Source organism: Prionailurus viverrinus, chromosome B1, assembly GCF_022837055.1.
Source record: "Prionailurus viverrinus isolate Anna chromosome B1, UM_Priviv_1.0, whole genome shotgun sequence".
Taxonomy (NCBI): Eukaryota; Metazoa; Chordata; class Mammalia; order Carnivora; family Felidae; genus Prionailurus; species Prionailurus viverrinus.
The window spans coordinates 76,918,542-76,932,869 of NC_062564.1; the positions used below are offsets into that span (position 1 = coordinate 76,918,542).

Sequence of the window (14,328 nt, forward strand, 5' to 3'; positions counted from 1 at the left end):
GAGAGTTTGCGTCCGTGTGCATGTGCAAGTTGGGGAGGGACAGAGAGAGAGCAAGGGGTGGGGGTGGGGTGGGGGACAGAGGATCTGAAGTGGGCTTCACACCGACAACAGAGAGCCCTATGTGGGTACCAAACTCACAAACTGTGAGATTATGACCTGAGCTGAAGTTGGCCGCCTAACTGACTGAGCCACCCAGGTGCCCCAAGTTGATACTACATTTAATGTCAACATTGATAGCTTGATCTCCCCTCAAAAAGAAAAAGTGGCACCTTGTAGTATATGTAGTCTATCTTGACAGTCTGTGGCCTGACTTTATTTACTTTAGAACATGGTACTATTTGGAATTACTTTTAAAATCTAGGTAAATTTACGTAGTACATTCAAATGCTAAAATATGTTGTGTGGGGGGGGTTATTGAATTTATAGAAAGCTGTCAAGTTCACTTTAAAGAAGTTACAATTGTATTAAAATAATATAAATTAATATGTAGCATGTTAATTATTGCCCCATCTCTATATATTTGTTTGTTGACGTCGGAAGGAATATACTTGAATTTGGTTATTAAGTAAACTCTTTTTTCTTTTTTTTAAATAAACTCCAACTTAAGAAAAGACTTTTACCATCAAAAGCATGTATTTGAAATTTGGTAGAACACTATATTTTATAGATTTCACTAATGTATATTTTCTTTGTTGTTGATGTTACATGACTTAAGAGCATTAGTTAGCTAAGAGTATATTTTAGTAAAAATTGACTAATCAACAATTATGGCCTTAGGAAGTGATAGTCAATTAAATACAGCTTAGAACAGGTATGAAATTATTGACTCACTTGTTGTGTTTTGAGTCCTTCCTCTCCAAAGTGCTGAAATGTGTTTTGAAATTACTTAGTTGCATTAGTGGTTGGATTTGAGGCTTTTAACGCGTTTTTCATCCATACCTTTGGGAAAAGAATAACCAAGACCTTTAAACGTACTAGCATTTTGCATCACTATATAATTGTAAATACTGTGATGAAATATTGAAATCATCATGAAAGATGATAACTGTTAAGCTTTTCTTTCAACTATTAAAACTCACTAAAGGTTATATTGAGCTGTGGTTTATGATATTGTTTAGACTAACACCTTCTTTGATAATTGCCTCAGAAGTGGAAAAAATGCTTTAGGATAGCATGATTAATGAAATCTTTTCAGATTTGGCAACTTTCTTAAAGGGTTGTATACAGTGTTTTATTTATTTAAAAACTTTTTCATGTTTATTTTATTTTTGGGTGGGGGGCAGACAGAGAGAGGGAGACACAGAATCTGAAGCAGGCTCCAGGCTCCTAGCTGTTAGCACAGAGCCCAATGAGGGGTTGGAATCCACGAACCACTGGATAATGACCTGAACCGAAGTCGGATGCTTAACCGACTGAGCCGCCTAGGTGCCCCGACAGTGTTTTAGTATGGAAAAAACTTGTTGGCTTTGACTAATAGCTAGATTTATTAAAAAAATTTTATTTTTGGGGTGCCTGGGTGGCTGAGTCAGTTAAGCGTCCGACTTCAGTTTGGGTCATGATCTCATGGTTGGTGAGTTCAAGCCCCGCATTGGGATGTGTGTTGACAGCGTGGAGCCTAGAGCCTGCTTCAGATTCTGTGTCTCCCTGTCTTTCTGCCCCTCTCCCGCTTACAGCCTGTCTTTGTCTCTCCGTCTCTCTCAAAAATAAATAAATGGTAAAAAAAATTTTTTCAAATTATTTTCTATTCTTATCAGCTTCAGATTATTATCATCTGGGTTATTAATTGGTGTATAGGTGACACATTATTATATTAGTTTCAGGTGTACTGTATAGTGATTTAACTACTCTATACTTTATACTATGCTAACCACAAGTGTAGCTACCATCTCTCACCCTACAATGCTATTACAATACGACTGAGTTATTAATTCTTATCAGTATATATTGATGTACCTGGTATGTGACATTTTATTAAATGTTAATAATTTACAGTTATGAATGAATTATACCCAAAAGCGTAAATAAGATTTGTACTTTCACTTTTTGTATTGTCTAGTTATTTTTTAACTAGTGAAAAAATTTTACTCCAGGTGATTGGGTAACATATTGTAAGTTAACAGATTGGGTTAATAGATGATGTTTGGGAAAGCAAGAAATCTAATGTATTAGCAGTAATAAATCTGTGTCTCTGAGTTTCTATAAAAATTGGATTCTTCTGCTTTTATATGTACCTTCATGTCTAATTTGTTTTAACTTAAAAGAAATATTTTATGTGGCATACCAGTTTAAGTTCATGTCATAAAAATCTTTAGATGTTCAATTTTCTGTAGTTGCACCAACTTGAACTAGTTTTCTTTTTTTTTTTTTTAATTTTTTTTTCAACGTTTATTTTTATTTTTGGGACAGAAAGAGACAGAGCACGAACGGGGGAGGGACAGAGAGAGAGGGAGACACAGAATCGGAAACAGGCTTCAGGCTCTGAGCCATCAGCCCAGAGCCCGACGCGGGGCTCGAACTCACGGACCGCGAGATCGTGACCTGGCTGAAGTCGGACGCTCAACCGACTGCGCCACTCAGGCGCCCCTTGAACTAGTTTTCTAATGACCTGAATCATGCTGTTAAAAATGTTTGTGAAATATAAATGGCATATTCCTGATTTTACCTTATAATTAAGATTAGTTTGTATACATTGATGAAAATAGAATCAAATTGATATTTACCTGTCTACTTACAATTTAAGTCTCTCTAGTGTTACCTATTTCATCCATGTGGAGTTTTGAGTTTTGTATGAGCTATATGATAGAAATGTCCACCTGTTGTAGTTTTAGATCAGGCAAAATGGATTTGAGAAAAAAATACTAGTAAATACTTTTTAAAATAAAATGTTTTAAATACATACAACATATTCTCTTGCTTTTCTCCCCTCCTTTTTTTTTCTAGCAAGAAAAGTAATTTCCTTTATTCTCTTTTTAATAAGGTTAATTTTCATTTTCAGATTTTCCTTCAGGTTAAATGATCTGAATGGAAACTCAGTTTAAGGTCTTGCCTCCTCATAATCTGGTGCTGTATCAAATTTCTAAGCGGCTTGCTGATAGTGCTATGTTGGGTCTAACACCTGAGAAGTAAGCATATGGTTCTGTTCCTTGACTGTGGCATCCTCTGAGGTGTCACCATCCCTTCTGATTCCCTACTGTCTATCAGTAAGGATTCCCTACTGTCTAGCTGTGTTCTTCTCATCCCCTCAAAGCCTTATTTAGTGTACATCTTTCTAGGATAATTTTCTGACTCTTCCTATGGCATGAGATACGTCAAGGCTAATTTAGGTCCATCTGGCCATTATGTCTCTCTCTATCTACTATTCCTCTACATTACTAGGTTTAGGGCAACTTTTTAGACTTGATATCTCCCTTTGCTGTGCTTCAAAAGTAAGGTGTGGGATCTTCTGCAGCAGGATAAAAAACCTTACCTGTGGTTTCTGCTTTTTTTCTATTTTCCTCTTTGTATTTCTAAGAAGAGTAGAGGATTCCACACATGCTCTTCTCTTAGGGATTTACTTCTTAATGGAATTTGATTTCATTGCTTTGTGCTGTCAGTTTTATTTTGCTGGAAGGAAAAGGGTTTTAAATTATGAGGTATTCCTATTTATGCTTGAGTTGGTTTACCTCAGTGAAGGAAATACAAGATCTTTATTGTTTCAGCTGGGTGGTAATCGTGAATTTTGAGAGAGTATAGACTGTAGGCTCATGAGTCATTTCAAAATGTTCGTAAGTTACTGAATCCTAAAATAATAGAGCTAATTTTTTTTTTTTTTTTTTTTTTTTTTATTTTTTATTTTTTTTATTTTATTTATTTTTTTTTTTTATGAAATTTATTGACAAATTGGTTTCCATACAACACCCAGTGCTCATCCCAAAAGGTGCCCTCCTCAATACCCATCACCCACCCTCTCCTCCCTCCCACCCCCCATCAACCCTCAGTTTGTTCTCAGTTTTTAAGTCTCTTATGCTTTGGCTCTCTCCCATTCTAACCTCTTTTTTTTTTTTTTCCTTCCCCTCCCCCATGGGTTCCTGTGAAGTTTCTCAGGATCCACATAAGAGTGAAACCATATGGTATCTGTCTTTCTCTGTATGGCTTATTTCACTTAGCATCACACTCTCCAGTTCCATCCACGTTGCTACGAAAGGCCATATTTCATTTTTTCTCATTGCCACGTAATATTCCATTGTGTATATAAACCACAATTTCTTTATCCATTCATCAGTTGATGGACATTTAGGCTCTTTCCATAATTTGGCTATTGTTGAGAGTGCTGCTATGAACATTGGGGTACACGTGGCCCTATGCATCAGCGCTCCTGTATCCCTTGGATAAATTCCTAGCAGTGCTATTGCTGGGTCATAGGGTAGGTCTATTTTTAATTTTCTGAGGAACCTCCACACTGCTTTCCAGAGCGGCTGCACCAATTTGCATTCCCACCAACAGTGCAAGAGGGTTCCCGTTTCTCCACATCCTCTCCAGCATCTATAGTCTCCGGATTTGTTCATTTTGGCCACTCTGACTGGCGTGAGGTGATACCTGAGTGTGGTTTTGATTTGTATTTCCCTGATAAGGAGCGACGCTGAACATCTTTTCATGTGCCTGTTGGCCATCCGGATGTCTTCTTTAGAGAAGTGTCTATTCATGTTTTCTGCCCATTTCTTCACTGGGTTATTTGTTTTTCGGGTGTGGAGTTTGGTGAGCTCTTTATAGATTTTGGATACTAGCCCTTTGTCCGATATGTCATTTGCGAATATCTTTTCCCATTCCGTTGGTTGCCTTTTAGTTTTGTTGGTTGTTTCCTTGGCTGTGCAGAAGCTTTTTATCTTCATAAGGTCCCAGTAATTCACTTTTGCTTTTAATTCCCTTGCCTTTGGGGATGTGTCCAGTAAGAGATTGCTACGGCTGAGGTCAGAGAGGTCTTTTCCTGCTTTCTCCTCTAAGGTTTTGATGGTTTCCTGTCTCACATTTAGGTCCTTTATCCATTTTGAGTTTATTTTTGTGAATGGTGTGAGAAAGTGGTCTAGTTTCAACCTTCTGCATGTTGCTGTCCAGTTCTCCCAGCACCATTTGTTAAAGAGGCTGTCTTTTTTCCATTGGATGTTCTTTCCTGCTTTGTCAAAGATGAGTTGGCCATACATTTGTGGGTCTAGTTCTGGGGTTTCTATTCTATTCCATTGGTCTATGTGTCTGTTTTGGTGCCAATACCATGCTGTCTTGATGATGACAGCTTTGTAGTAGAGGCTAAAGTCTGGGATTGTGATGCCTCCTGCTTTGGTCTTCTTCTTCAAAATTCCTTTGGCTATTCGGGGCCTTTTGTGGTTCCATATGAATTTTAGGATTGCTTGTTCTAGTTTCAAGAAGAATGCTGGTGCAATTTTGATTGGGATTGCATTGAATGTGTAGATAGCTTTGGGTAGTATTGACATTTTGACAATATTTATTTTTCCAATCCATGAGCAGGGAATGTCTTTCCATTTCTTTAAATCTTCTTCAATTTCCTTCATAAGCTTTCTATAATTTTCAGCATACAGATCCTTTACATCTTTGGTTAGATTTATTCCTAGGTATTTTATGCTTCTTGGTGCAATTGTGAATGGGATCAGTTTCTTTATTTGTCTTTCTGTTGCTTCATTGTTAGTGTATAAGAATGCAACTGATTTCTGTACATTGATTTTGTATCCTGCAACTTTGCTGAATTCCTGTATCAGTTCTAGCAGACTTTTGGTGGAGTCTATCGGATTTTCCATGTATAATATCATGTCATCTGCAAAAAGCGAAAGCTTGACTTCATCTTTGCCAATTTTGATGCCTTTGATTTCCTTTTGTTGTCTGATTGCTGATGCTAGAACTTCCAGCACTATGTTAAACAGCAGCGGTGAGAGTGGGCATCCTTGTCGTGTTCAATAGAGCTAATTTTTTAAGGGAGTATCTAAGACCTAGAGATGTAAAGTGATCTGTCCATGGACATATCCTGTCAGTGTCAGAATCAGTGTGAGAATATAGATCTCATGGCTTCTTGTTCATGGCTCTTAACAGCACATTGCTTCATCTTCTCTCCTAGATCTAGTCAATTACTACTGCTAGATTTCTTTTTTTTTAATTTTTTTTTAACGTTTATTTATTTTTGAGACAGAGACAGAGCATGAACGGGGGAGGGTCAGAGAGAGAGGGAGACACAGAATCTGAAACAGGCTCCAGGTTCTGAGCGGTCAGCACAGAGCCTGACGCGGTGCTCGAACTCACGGACCGCGAGATCATGACCTGAGCCGAAGTCGGACGCTCAACCGACTGAGCCACCCAGGCGCCCCAACTACTGCTAGATTTCTAAGTGACTTTATATCTACTTTTCATTCTACCATATATGTTCTGTTAGTATGTCCTTACTGACACTATTCATGAAATAGAACCTTATAACAAAAATTGTGGTATACAACCATTTCAGTCCTAGGAACCACCTTGGGTTTTTCAAAACATAACAGGAAGCAATACAAAATTAGGGATAAAAAGGAGAAAGTAGAAGAGAAAGGATGAGCACCCCCCCACCCTGGCCACCCACCAAAAAAATAGGAATTTGGAGTGACACAGAATAGTCATTAGAGGTGAAAATACATGGAATTTAGAACTCTTAAATGGTATTACATTCAGAACATATGAATATATTTGGTAGTAATGGTAAGTAGCCAAATATTGTCTTTTGTTTTGACTTTATAAAACAAAAAAAGATCACTTGAGGTATATTACGTAGGTAGAATGTAAAGGGCTCCTTTGTTTTAAGGACCATAAAGATGATATATTTCTGGTTCTTTAAAAATAGATATACATGTACATACACATACGCACATACATATATATCTTGGCATTTCTCGACTCTGCCAGAATTTCACATACACATACAGACATGGGCACATACATAAACGTTTTTCAAATCTAGCTACTTTTCAATTGTTGTAGGCCCAGCCTTATTGGATTAATATTTATTTTACATATGGTTGGAGATGAAGATTAAAAAATACTCATTTGTATATACTCTCCTGATTTATTTCCTTCCGAGGCTTTTCAAGGATAATTATTCATAAAGAATATAATAGATTTATACTATCTTTTGCTAACTCATAGCCTAGTGAACTGTAGTTTTCCAGCTCAGAAGTAATCTAGCCAAATTCACTGATCTTTTTTGTCCCTTTCTCAGTCATTAATAATCAATTTTTGTGGTTGGGTGTGTGCTGTTTATTAGTATACCACACTATTTAATTTTGTCTTGCTCTCATTTGGGGTGATGCATCTCTTTTCTTAAAGACACAAAACCTCTCTCTTTGGTCTGTGCTACCTTCCTTTCCAATTCATAACTGTTTCAGTTGATTTAGTAGTATATAATGATATAAAACAAAAAGGTCAAGATAAATATAGTTAGGCTTTTTTGGTTTATATAGAATCAAATTGTTGCTAACTTGTTTAGCTTAATTGTGAATATCAACTATTCATGTGTTCACAGGGCTGCATTGGGTTGGCAGCACATTTAACCAAACTTTTCCTTTTAAGGGCTAAGGTATGAAATTGATATGGGTGATGTTTTTTATAATTGTTGTTTTAAAAAATTAATCTACTGAGTATTATTTGTTCAGCTCTTTTCTGCCTTTTTTCTTGTTTGTTTTGTTTTTATTTTTTAGGAGTGGCAGAATTCTATCCAGAAGAATGCAGGCCTTGCTTTTATTGAACTTGTCAATGAAGGAAGGTAATCTCTTTTATATCCATTTATATTTTACCTTAAAAGCTTACTCTGTTTTTGCCATTGAAACTTATATTTTGGGGGACTGTATTGTTTTTGTGGTCAGTAATAAAGTGGAGCTTAATTATTACAAATATGTCAACATTTAATTATTTTATGGTTTTCTTCATGGTTACATGCTTTATGATGAAAATCTGGTCTTTATTTTTTGAATGGTAAGGCTGAATTTGGCAAAAGTAAACTAGTGATTTTATTAGCAGAATTAAGGAAAACAGACACCTACTTTGACTCCCTATTAATGTAATTATATTTGTGGAGCCCAATAATCAGACTTAGATGTCTATGTTATCTTTCTTAAGTCATGGCCCAGTCATAAAGGAGAGGGAGAACAAGTTTTGTTCTGTGTTGCAATGTGATGAAAAAGTAGAGAGAGGGAGAAAGTAATGTTTCCTTTTAAAGAGCAGAGATAGGGGCGCCTGGGTGGCGCAGTCGGTTAAGCGTCCGACTTCAGCCAGGTCACGATCTTGCGGTCCGTGAGTTCGAGCCCCGCGTCGGGCTCTGGGCTGATGGCTCAGAGCCTGGAGCCTGTTTCAGATTCTGTGTCTCCCTCTCTCTCTGCCCCTCCCCCGTTCATGCTCTGTCCCTCTCTGTCCCAAAATTAAATAAACATTGAAAAAAAAAAAAAAGAGCAGAGATAGATGAGTTCAAGAAAAATAAATTTACTAGTAAGATAGAAAAGTGAAGTAAGTACAGAGATTAAAAGAAAGTTACAGGGGAGAAAATGGATTGAAGAGAGTGAGAGAATTAAAAGCTAAAAGTAAATTGAGGAAATGATGAGTGGACTACATTGTGTCTGTTTTTGTGGGAGTGGATTTTGGTTTAATAGGACTAAACACCCAGGGAATGGATTAAAAGGTGTGTTTAGCTGCCGTTTGAATTTGTATTCTGAGCAAAATTATTGTTTTGGAATGTTTCTTTACAGTGTTCTGTCTAGTGTTGAGAGACTGATGCTATCACTTGGGGAAGTATTTGAACTAGTAACCAGGAACCAGTGTCTGCCTTGTTAACGTTACAGAAGAGGGAGAATAGGGTGTTGATAACTTCATTTGACATTAAATACTCCTAAAATTATTTTACTCGGCAAATAATTATTAGATGCTCATATACTAGTATTGGCAACTAATAAATAAGCCTGCAATTACAATGCCTTTTGCTAAATTCTGTTGTAGAAGTATTTAAATACATGTTAAAAGAAAGATTTGACAGTTACTATGGAAGAATTAGGTAAAACTTCCCCAGGGATCATGATTCTTGAAAGGCATTTTCTTTTTTAATTTTATTCTTTATTTCTCTTCCACTTTTATTGAGAAATAATTGACATACATCACCATATAAGTTTAAGATATACAGGAGGATGGTTTGATTTACATATTCTATAAAATGATTATCACAATAGGTTCAGCTGACATTTGTTATCTCATATAGATACAGTGTAAATAAAAGAATGAAGAAAAGGAAAGGAAAAAACAATTCTCCTCATGATGAGAACTCTTAGGATTTACTCTCTTAACAACTTTCTTTTATATCATACAGCAGTGTTAGCTATCGTCAGCATGTTTTTTCACCTTTTGACCCCCTTCCTTCAACTCCCTCTCTTTCTTCTGCCTCTGGTAACTATATTTCTGATATCTTTTGCTATGAGTTTGGGTTTTGTGTTTCTTGGGTTCTACATATATAAGTGAGATTATGCAGTTTTTGTCTGACTTATTTCACTTAGTGTAATGCCTTCAACTTTCATCTGTGTTGTTGCAAATGGTAGGATTTTATCTTCTTTTTTTTTTTTTTTTGAGAGAGAGTGCACAAGCAGGGGAGAGGGGCAGAGGGAGAGAGAGAGAGAATCTCAAGCAGGCTCCATGCTCAGTGTGGAGTCCAATGCAGGATTTGATCCCACAACCCAGGAATCATGACCTGAGCTGAAATCAAGAATTGGATGCTCAACCGACTGAGTGACCCAGACATCCCAGGATTTCCTCATTTTTAATGGGTGAATAGTATTCCATATTCTCTCTCTCTGTCTCTCTCTCTCTCTCTTTTGTCTCTCCTCTCTTCTCTCTCTCTCTCTTCTCTCCTCTCTTTTCTCTCTCTCTCCTCTCTCTCTTTCACTTCTTCTTTGTCCATTCATCAGTGGAGACTTTAGTTTGTTTCTGTGTCTTGGGTATTGTAAATAATGCTGCTCTGAATGTGGATGTGCAGATAATCTTTTTGAGTTAGTGTTTTCATTTCCTTTGGATGTATTCCTGGAAGTGGAATGTTAGATCATATGGTAGTCCTATTTTTAATTGTTTGATGAACCTTATACTGTTTTCCATAGTCTCTCTACCAGTTTGCATTCCCCCATTGAATACACAAGTGTTACCTTTTTTCTACATCCGTAGCAAGATTTGTTATCTCTCGTCTTTTTGATGATGACCCCTCTAATGATAGTTCATTGTTGTTTTACTTCACATTTTCCTTCTGACTAGTGATGTTGACCATCTTTTCATTTATCTTTGATCTTTTTTATATCTACTTTGGGAAAATGTCTGTGTACGTTCTTCACCCATTTTTAAATTGGATTGTGTGTGTGTGTATGTGTATGTGTGTTTTGAGTCGTAAAGGTTCTTTATATATTTTGGATATTAAACCCTTACCAGATATGTTTGTTTGAAAATATTCTATTCTACAGGTTGTCATTTCATTGATAGTTTCTTTTGCTGAATGGAAGCTTTTTAGATTGATGTAGTCACACTTGTTTATTTTTTATTTTGTTGCTTGTGCTTGAGGTGTCCTATCCAAAAAAATGTCCTTTCCAAAGACTGTGTCCAGGAGTTTTTTCCCTAAGTTTTCTTCTAGAGTTTTATGGTGTCAGGTCTTAAACATTTTAATCTTTAATCCATTTGAGTTAATTTTTGTGAGTAGCATAAGATAGGGTTTCAGTTTCGTTCTTATGTGAATATCCAGTGATCCCAGCACCATTTACTGAAGAGACTTGTCTTTTCTCCACTGAGTATTCTTGGCACCCTTGTAAAATATTAGTTGACCGTAAAATGCTTTGGTTTATTTCTCAGCTTTTGATTCTGTTTTATTGGTTTACTTGCTTTTATGCTAGTACCATACTGTTTTGATTACTATAGTTTTATAGTAAACTATAAATCAGGAAGTGTGGTAAATTCTGCTTTGATGTTCTTAGAATTTCTTTGGCTATTGAGAATCATTTGTTATTCCATATAAAGTTTAAATGTGCTTTTTTACTTTTATAAAAGATGCCACTGAATTTTGATAGGGATAGCATTGATCTATAGCTGGATTTTGGTAGTAATGATGTAACAGTATTAATTTTTTCAGCCCATGAATGCAAGATACCTTCCTGTCTAAATGTGTTTTCTTTGATTTCTGTTACCAGTGTTTTATGGTTTTCAGAGTGGAGATCTTTCATCTTGTTGATTAAATTATTTACTAGGCATTTTATTGTTTTTGATGCTATTGTAAGTTGGATCAATTTCTTTATTTCTTTCCCAGAAAATTCTTTGTTAGTGTATTGAAATGCTACTGGTTTTATATGTCACTTTTGTATGTTGCAGCTCTACTGAATACATTAAATCTAATATTTTTTGAGTGTTTAGGATTTTCTATATATAAACCATGTTATCCGCAAATAGAGACAATTTTACTTTTTCATTTTTAATTGATACTTTTATTTTTTTCTTGCCTGATTGCTCTAGCTAGAATTTTTAGGCATTTAAAACATTTTTTTTAAAGTTTATTTGTTTTTGAGAGAGAGAGAGAGAGAGCATTAGCAGGAGAGGGACAAAGAAAGGAGGAGACACAGAATCGGAAGCAGGCTTCAGGCTCTGGCCTGTCAGAATAGAAACTGACTCAAGGCTCAAGCCCACAAGCAGTGAGATCATGACCTGAGCTGAAGTCGAACACTTAACCGACTAAGCCATCTAGGCACCCCTAGAATTTTCAGTTTTTTAAAACCTTTTATTATTTTTAATAAATTTTTAATGTTATATATATATATACATATATATATATATATATATATTTTTTTTTTTTTTTTTTTTTTTTTTTAAAGTAAGCTCTGTGCCCAATGTGGAGCTTGAACTCATGACCCCAAGATCAAGAGGCAGCCAGGCACCCCTAGAGTTTTCCTTTCCTATGTTTAATAGGAGCAGCTTTGTCTTGTTCCAAGTCTTAAAGGAAAAGCTTTCATTCTTCACCATTGTGTCTGATGTTAACTCTGGGTTTGTGATATATAAGGGCTTTGTTAAGTTGAGATATCTTCCTTCTGTGTCTAATTAGTTAAGAATTTTTAATCACAAATGGATGTTGAATTTTGTCAGATGCCTTTTATACATCTATTGAGATTATAATAATATTTTTTCTTTCATTCTGTTAATGTGATATGTTACATTGATTGATTTTCATATGTTGACCCATCATTGCATCCTGGGATAAATCCTACTTGATCATCGTGAGTGGTTCTTTTAATGTGCTGCTGGATTCAGATTGCTTTTATTTTATTGAGAACTCTTGCATCTGTATTCATCAGGGATATTTTGTTATAATTTTTTAGTATTATCTTTTCCTAGTTTTGATATAAGGATTTGCTGGTGCTGTAAAATGAATTTGGGAGTATTCTCTCCTCTGATTGTTTGGGAAGAGTTTGAAAGTACTGGAGTTACTTCTTCTTTAAATGTATGGTAAAATTCACCTGTGAAAGCCATCTGGTTTTAGGCTTTTCATTATTGGGAGATATTTTATTATTGATTCAATCTCCTTACTAGTAATTGCTTCAATCGTATTTATTTCTTCTTGATTCATTCTTTATAAGTTGTATGTTTCTACGAATTTTTCCATTTCTTCTGGGTTGTCTCATTTGTTGGCATTTTGATCTCATATATTTCTGTGGTATCATTTGCACTGTCCCCCTTTTTCATTTACATTTAGTTTTTTTGATCTGCGTTCTTTATCTTTTTTACCTTGGTTAGTCTAGCTAAGTGTTTGCCAATCTTGTTTTATCTTTTCAAAGAACCGACTCTTAGTTTGGTTAATCTCTCTAGTTTTTTTTCTATTTATTTCTACTCCAATTTTTATTTCCTTTCTTCTGTCAACCTTGTACTTGATGTGTTCTTGTTTTAGTTCTTTAAGGTGTTGAGTTAGGTTGTTTGAGATCTTTCTTAGGAATTTGTTGTTAGGAACTTCCCTCTTGGAACTGCTTTTGCTGTATCTCCTAAGTTCTGACGTGTTTTGTTTCCATTTCATTTGTCTCAAACGTTTAAACTTCCCCTATAATTTCTTCTTTGATTCATTGGTTGTTCAGAAAAGTGAAGTTTTATTTTCATGTGTTTTTGAATTTTCCAGTTTCCCTCTTGTTACCTAGTTCTAGTTTTATTCTCTTGTGGTGAGAAAAGATATTTGGTATAATTTCAGTCTTCTTGGACTGGCTAAAACCATTTCCTTGTCCAATATGTGGTCTCTCTTTGAAGATGTTCTTAATGTGCTTGAGAAGAATATGTATCCTGCGGTTGTCAGAATGTTCTGAATGTGTCTTTTAGGTCCATTTGGACTATAATGTTCAGATTGGCTGTTTCCTTAATGATTCTTTGTTTAGATAATTCATCTGTTGAGAGTGGGGTATTAATCTCCCCAGCTATTATTGTATTACTCTTTATTTCTCCTTTTTATCTGCATTTTTGCTTTATATATTTAGGTGCTATGATATTGGGCACATAGATATTTATAATTTAAGTCTTTTTGATGGATTGACTCCTTTATCATTATATAATGACCACTTTTGTACCTTTTACCAATTTTTTAAAAATTCTGTTGTGTCTAATATAACCACCCTGTTTTTATTTATTTTTTGATTTCTATTTTATTAAAGGGATTGCTTTTATCCCTTTACACTCTCTGTATGTCTTTTTTTATGCCATGTCTTTTTTTTTAAATTTTTTTTTCAATGTTTATTTATTTTTGGGACAGAGAGAGACAGAGCATGAACGGGGGAGGGGTAGAGAGAGAGGGAGACACAGAATCGGAAACAGGCTCCAGGCTCCGAGCCATCAGCCCAGAGCCTGACGCGGGGCTTGAACTCACGGACCGCGAGATCGTGACCTGGCTGAAGTCGGACGCTTAACCGACTGCGCCACCCAGGCGCCCCTGCCATGTCTTTTTTAATTAAAAAAACTTTTTTAATCTTTATTCATTTTTGAGAGATGGAGAGAGACAGAGCATAAGTGGGAGAGAGAGAGGAAACACAGAATCTGAATCTCTATGCTCTGAGCTGTCAGCACAGAGCCCGATGTGGGGCTTGAACCCATGAACTGGGAGATCATGATCTGAGCTGAAGTCAGACACTTAACTGACTGAGCCACCCAGGTGCCCCCTTGTTATGTCTTTTGATTAAATCTAATTAATTACATTTAAATCTAATTAAATTTGTTTATGTTTAGAGCACTTACTACTAGGTAAGGTCTTACCATTTTACCAATGCCATTTTGTTATTTGTTTTGTTGCTG

At 35.8% G+C, this 14,328-nt stretch overlaps 1 protein-coding gene across 6 annotated transcripts in view; it reads left to right on the top strand.

The window, feature by feature from the left end:
• LRBA (LPS responsive beige-like anchor protein) overlaps nt 1-14,328 on the top strand; it is a 787,622-nt gene that overhangs the window by 275,843 nt on the left and 497,451 nt on the right. For 5 of the 6 annotated variants that reach the window (XM_047856873.1, XM_047856874.1, XM_047856875.1 and 2 more), the window contains exon 35: nt 7,707-7,771. The exons of the other annotated variant lie outside the window; for it this stretch is intronic. In XM_047856873.1, coding sequence (XP_047712829.1) covers nt 7,707-7,771 — 65 coding nt within the window. The remainder of the gene's footprint in view (nt 1-7,706; nt 7,772-14,328) is intronic. 6 annotated transcript variants of the gene reach the window in all.